Below are 6,161 nucleotides of genomic sequence, written 5' to 3'. Positions count from 1 at the left end.
AGAACGGAAGGAAGGAAAGAAGGACAGAGGAAGAAAGGAAGGACGGAGGAAAGAAGTAAGGAAGGAAAGAAGGTAGGAGGGACGGAGGAAAGAAGGAGAGAAGAAGAAAGACAGGAAGGTAGGGAAGAGGAAGGAACGACAGAAGGAAGAAAGGGGGATGGAGAACGGAAGGAAGGAAAGAAGGACAGAGGAAAGAAGGAAGAAAGGAAGGACGGAGGAAAGAAGTAAGGAAGTAAAGAAGATAGGAAAGAAGTAAGGAAGGAAAGAAGGTAGGAGGGACGGAGGAAAGAAGGAGAGAAGAAGAAAGACAGGAAGGTAGGGGGGAGGAAGGACAGATGGAAGGAAGGAAGGAACGAAGGAAGGAAGGAAGGAAGGAACAGTCAAAACAGACGGGTCAATTTGACAGGAGGGGTTAAAGGCTGAATTACAGTAAAAATGTGATTTTCTGAGCATAACAGACTCTTCTATTATCTGCTTTTATCCACTTTCTCATTATTTCCACTTTACTGACGATTATTTATCACAAATATTTAGTGAACGCACCGATAATCATCTCTACAATACTGTCAAAATGTTTATATTCCGATATTTGACTCGCCCAGCTCTAGTTAATATAACATTTGGACATTTGGAGCTCCTTCTTATCAAACTTCAACATGACTGTTACTTTGTTTTTTTGTTCATTGGCTCCGCCCCCTCTCGGTTAAGGTTTAAATTCAACCATTCAGATTGTTTCTCCTGTGCAGCCTAATCTGCCCGGCAACAGCGACTAACCGTAGCAACTACAGCCGTGCAAATGGTGTAGTTTCACATTCTTTGTTAACAAAATAAAATCCCATATTGCAGATCGGGTGCACCACGTTTAACTCTTCCTTTAAAACCCCTTTGTAGGTCACACCAAGAAAAAGATATTAGCTTTTCCTCTTCCTCCTCTTTCCTCTTTGGAGCCATGACAACATAAAACTTGGATTTTTTTTTCTTATTGACCCTAAATTTAATGTTTTAAAGACCTCTACTAAACTTTTTAAAATCATGTTAGAGACTTATTCTGTTCATGGACAAGATGAACAAATTAAACTCAACTTCAAAAATGTCTCCAGCAGGATCTCTCATGTCAGTATTGGCCGGTATCTAGCAACCAAAGCGCCCTCTGGTGGTCTTTTTCATGAATTACATGCCTCATACAAGTAGTAAAGATAGCCTAAAGACTTTAAGTTAAATAGATTTTGCTTTTTACTAAATATCATGACACAGACTGACCTCTAGCAAACAGCTGATCAGACCTACAAAGGGTTAACGTTCATATCGCTGGGTGATGATAGGGAACAGAAATATGTGACCTCGTTTTAAAAAAAAAATAGGTTTAAAAAGGCACTGAATTGTTTTTGTTTTTCATAAATGACACAAACATGCACAGACGGACAGTAGAAAAAAAAGTCTCTGGACATTTGATTTCTTACAATTTTCGGACAGCGGTAGAAAAAAAAACTGGACGGTACTTCAACACTGACCCGATCGAACCCGGAGTTTAAAACCTGGAAGACGAAGACTGTGCTTCTATTAGCTGTTGTTTTAAGGACGTTATTCACATGCTGGATCTTCACGATGTGGCAAAGTGTGACGGTCAGGTGTCCGTTTGAAGAGTGAAAGAGGTTTTTCCTTTCTGTGATCATTCCTCCTGTTCATACCGACTGTTAAAAGATTAAAAGATCTCCTTCAATGGAAGAAAAACAGGTTTCATTGTTCATTTGGGCTCCTGACTTGAAAAATTGTGAATCTATCCTTTAATTCAGTCACTGAAGCTGCTGTGTGTATTGTTTTAAAACTGATATATATCTGTTTTATAGTTATAATTACTATAAAACAGATAATTGTTCACCTCTAAGGTTAAAGATCCAGTCACACCATCATTTAAAACAGGAAACGTTTGTGGTCAAGTTGGTTAATTTCAATGAAATCTCAATACTTTGTGGATTTGTTCACAAAGGTTTTCATGTCGAGTTCAACTTTGGTGAAACCGTCTTCACAGTGCGATCCAAAGAGTCCAAAATGGAGGACGCAATGGTAGCCAGCTAGCTTTGTTTCATCATCTTGTGTTGGGAGAACAAACTGCTCCGAAGAGACTCAGACCAGCTGGCTCTCGGAGTAGTTGGCTTGAGATATTTCGCCCAATACTTGCAGATAAATTTTGCTGTTCCACTTTCTGGTGTGACCGGCCCTTTAAAGCTTTTCCATTTCCTTTTCCCAAAAGGGATAAAACGAGGTTGAAGCAATATTTCACTCCTTCAACCACCTGTCATCTCTGAGACCTTTAGCGCCAGCAGATTTCCTTCCATGAGACGATCCAAACCATAAAATCCAGCCTATGTAAGTACACTCATGTCTGAGACTTAATGTGCAAACAGTGAAGCAGTAATTCACTCCTTCGACCACCTGCCATCTCCTTATTCTCAGCCTACAAAACCTTCAGATGTTTCTCCTGGATGAACGCCTGGATCATCGATGTTAAAACTCCACACGCAGCAACTTGAAATCCTCCAGAGTGAAGATCAGTGTGAAGTCACTTTTAAAAACTGTACAAAAACGAACAGAAAGTAATAAAACGTGTCCTCAGCTGCCCACCAGCACCTCCATGATGTGATCCAGCTCGGCCAGGTCCATTTTAAAAGGTTGGTTCTGAGTGCCGGCCCCTGCCGAGCCGAACCCGGACATCGACCGCACCAGGTCGTCCGCCATCACAACGGGCGACATCTTGGTCGGGGGTGCTCCCGGCGGGGGCGGACACGGGCCGAGGTCGTACATGGACGTGTCAATGTCTGTAAAGAGAACGTCGTCCAGGGCAAAGTCTGTCAGGAAGGCGCCTGGGGAGGACGGCGAGGTGTCTGTGGTGCTGGGAGGAAGAGGAGGAAGAGGAGGAGGTGGAGGAGGTTTCTCCAACCGGGTCTCCATCTCCTGAAAGCCTCGCCCCTCCTCCTTCATGACGACGTCAAACAGAACCCGAGACGGAGGTGACGACGGCGAACCCGAGGACGAGGAAGGACACAGCTCCTCGATCTCCTCCAGGGCTGAGGAGAAACTGTCTTTCGGCGACGGCGAAGGTGGCGGCAACCTAGGGGAATGGTGCAGGTGGTGGTGGTGGTGGTGATGGCCGGGGGATGAGGGCGGCAGGGTGAAGAACATCGGAAGATCCTCCTCCAGCAGTGAAGCGGGAGTCAGGCAGGAGTCCAGTGCCGACAGCGAGGACGAGAGGATGCTGAAGGAGGACGATGGCGGCGGTGGTTGCCGATAGTTGGCGTCCTCGAGAGCGGCGGCTGCGGGCGTCGCAGCGGAGAAGAAGAGCGCGCCGATGCCTCCTTCCTGCCTGAAGTCGTCGTGGATCCGGTGGATGATGTTGTTGATGAGGACTCGCCGCTGCAGGTTCAAGTCGGCGCCCATCCGCGGTCCGTACAGCTTCATGAGGGACATGTTGAGGACGGTCTGACGCTGAAGAGTGAAGGACGCCTGCGACACGCCGACGACACCCGGAGGACGTCTGTCTTCCTCCAAACCGTCCTCATCCTCGTCCAGTTTCCGCTTCACCCCGTTACCCAACATAAATCTGCAGAGGAGAGAGAGACAGAAACATGTAAGGTCAGTTTTTAGTTTTTATTGATCCCTCGCAACGAAACTGAAGAGAAAACTGCAAAAAGTACAAAAACAGACGAAGAGTTTGACACTAAAAAGCTTAAAAAAACTAGAATAACAAGAATCTACTTTATACAAATGAAGCATAAAACTGATTGATCAGCTGTTGGTCCAGGAAAATAAGGTGAAAGATAACGATCACTGTCTTAGACAATGTCCTTTTTTGTGTCAATCAACAGTCAACAACCCAAAATATTAAGTTTAATATCATAGAGGACTAAAAAAAAAGCCTCCATGACATAAATATTCACTTTTGAGAAGCTGAAAGGAGAGAATCTTTTGAAGCAGATTATTATGGCGCAACAATAAAAATCACAGGATCAGGTTTTACATTTCATCTTCAGGGGAAAGTGAACCGTAATTCATCTGATAGTAGTTGAGAGATCTCTATCCTTCCTTTCTCTCCTCTCAAACCCAACCGGTCGAGGCAGACGGCCGCCCATTCTGAGTCTGGTTCTGCCTGAGGTTCCTTTTTTCTTGCCACTGTGTCTCATGTGTGAATGTTGGGTCTCTTTAAAGTTAAAACCTGAAGAGTTCGGGTTAGAACCTGCTCTATGTGTAAAGAGCCTTGAGATAACTCTGTTGTGATTTGGCGCTATACAAATAAAGATTGATTGATTGATTGATTGATTGAGAGATCTAAATAAAGAGCTGAAATGTGGAGAAAACGGAGGGAAAGTTTATCCTCTACGAACCTTAAATGCGTGTTAACTTCACAACAATCCATCCGATAGTTTTAGATTTTTCACTCTCAAGGAAAAGTCAGAGGGTCAAACGGTAAATGGACTGTACTTAGAGTTTCTACTCTTTTTTTTACATTACATTCACACATTCACACATCGTTGGCAGCCACTGGGAGCAGTTTCGGGGTTAAGTATGTTTCCTAAGGACACATCGACATGTGGACCGGAGCACGAACCGCTCTGGGGAAAACGAGTGTCTGAACATTTCATAAGAATCCATCCAGTCGTTGATGAAATAATAAAATAACATCTGCAGCACAACTCTCCTCATTTTAACCATCGAAACAATCTGCAGTCCAGTCTATTACAGGATGTTTAATCTGAGGAACTCGTCTATTTTAAAATGTGGAGATAAAACAACTTTTAGATGTTTTTAGATGTGAAATCAATCTTTAACTCTTTATAGGTCACACCAAGAAAACTGCATTTTTTAAAAAGTATTTCTTTGCTTTTCCGACCTATTTGGGGCTATAACCATAAACTGTATAAAAGAAATGGACGTAACATCTGTGACGTCACCCATTGGTTTGTGGACTGCTGCTCGGAAGTCAATAGTTTCTAATCTGGGCAGCGCCATCTTGAAAATTTCAGGTGCATGCTGGGAAAAATAAAAACACGGATTCTACTTATATGGGCATGAGGTGGAGCCATGGGCGGAGCGGGGAAGTTGCTATGGTTACGAGGGCTGGATCTCGAGGACATTGGTCAATCAACCTGTCAATCAGGACGTAGCCACACCCTAATGCATACCCTGCTTTATCGTCACATATAAAATCAGGGAGGCCAAAATGTCCCAAATGAACATCATACTGCATTGAAGAAGGCTTTAAACTAGCGATTGAGACCATAAACACATTTTGAAAACGTTTACTGAGGTTAGAAATCAAGTGAGAAGTTGGTGAATTCTCCATTGACTTGTATAGAGACGGTCGCCCCCTGGTGGCCTTTTGATAGAATGCAGCTCTAAGTTACTTCTGTGTTGGCCTCATTTCAGGAGGACTAGAACTCCCCGCCTGGCTATAACATGGTTTTTTGTTTTTGTTCATTGGCTCCGCCCCCGTTAAGGTTTAAACCAATCAGATTGTTTTTCTTGCGCAGCCTAATCTGCCCGGCAACAGCAACTAAATGAACTACAGCGGTGTCAACGGTGTAGTTTCACATTCTTTGTTGACAAAATAAAATACATTTCTCAGATCGGGTGCTCGATGAATTTCACATAACGCTATTTTGTAGGGTCGTTTCGTTTTCGTCAAAATCTAACGGCTGACAGTAAACTAGCGGAGTGAGTGAGTGGGCGAGCGAGAGTGAGGGAGCGGTGTGTTTCAGTGTCAGGGGACAGAGGTGTGCTGATGATGGACAGAGCTGGATGAGCAGTATAAACTGAATGTAGTTTGAATGTTACATGTATGTTATGAGCCACATTTTGCAATAATCCAAACTAATACATTCAATTTCAAATGATACAATTCAGATCCAGTTTTTCAATGCAATGATTCAAATTGAACAATACAAATTCAAATTATGTGATTCAGATTCAGTTTCTGGTGGCACATATTTCAGCCCATAGAACAAAAGAAAGAAAGAATGAAAGAAAGAAAGAAAAAGGAAAGATGGAAAGAAGGAAGGAAGGAAGGAAGGAAGAAAGGGAGGGAGGAAGGAAGGAAGGAAAGACAGATGGAAGGAAGGAAAGACAGATGGAAGGAAGAGACGACAGGAAGGAAAGTGGGCCGGATT

The 6,161-nt window shown here is 43.5% G+C and overlaps 1 protein-coding gene across 1 annotated transcript in view; it reads right to left on the bottom strand.

Annotated features, from left to right (window-relative positions):
• Positions 1-2,422: 2,422 nt before the first annotated feature.
• Positions 2,423-6,161, bottom strand: part of LOC128376904 (SERTA domain-containing protein 2-like) — a 15,677-nt gene continuing 11,938 nt past the window's right edge. The window contains exon 2 of the mRNA XM_053336760.1: positions 2,423-3,598. Coding sequence (XP_053192735.1) covers positions 2,611-3,594 — 984 coding nt within the window. The 5' untranslated portion in view covers positions 3,595-3,598 and the 3' untranslated portion in view covers positions 2,423-2,610. The remainder of the gene's footprint in view (positions 3,599-6,161) is intronic.

This window comes from Scomber japonicus, chromosome 2 (assembly GCF_027409825.1).
Source record: "Scomber japonicus isolate fScoJap1 chromosome 2, fScoJap1.pri, whole genome shotgun sequence".
NCBI classification, from domain to species: Eukaryota; Metazoa; Chordata; class Actinopteri; order Scombriformes; family Scombridae; genus Scomber; species Scomber japonicus.
The sequence above is the reverse complement of the archived record's forward strand: the minus strand, read 5'-3'. Positions and strand labels throughout refer to the sequence as shown.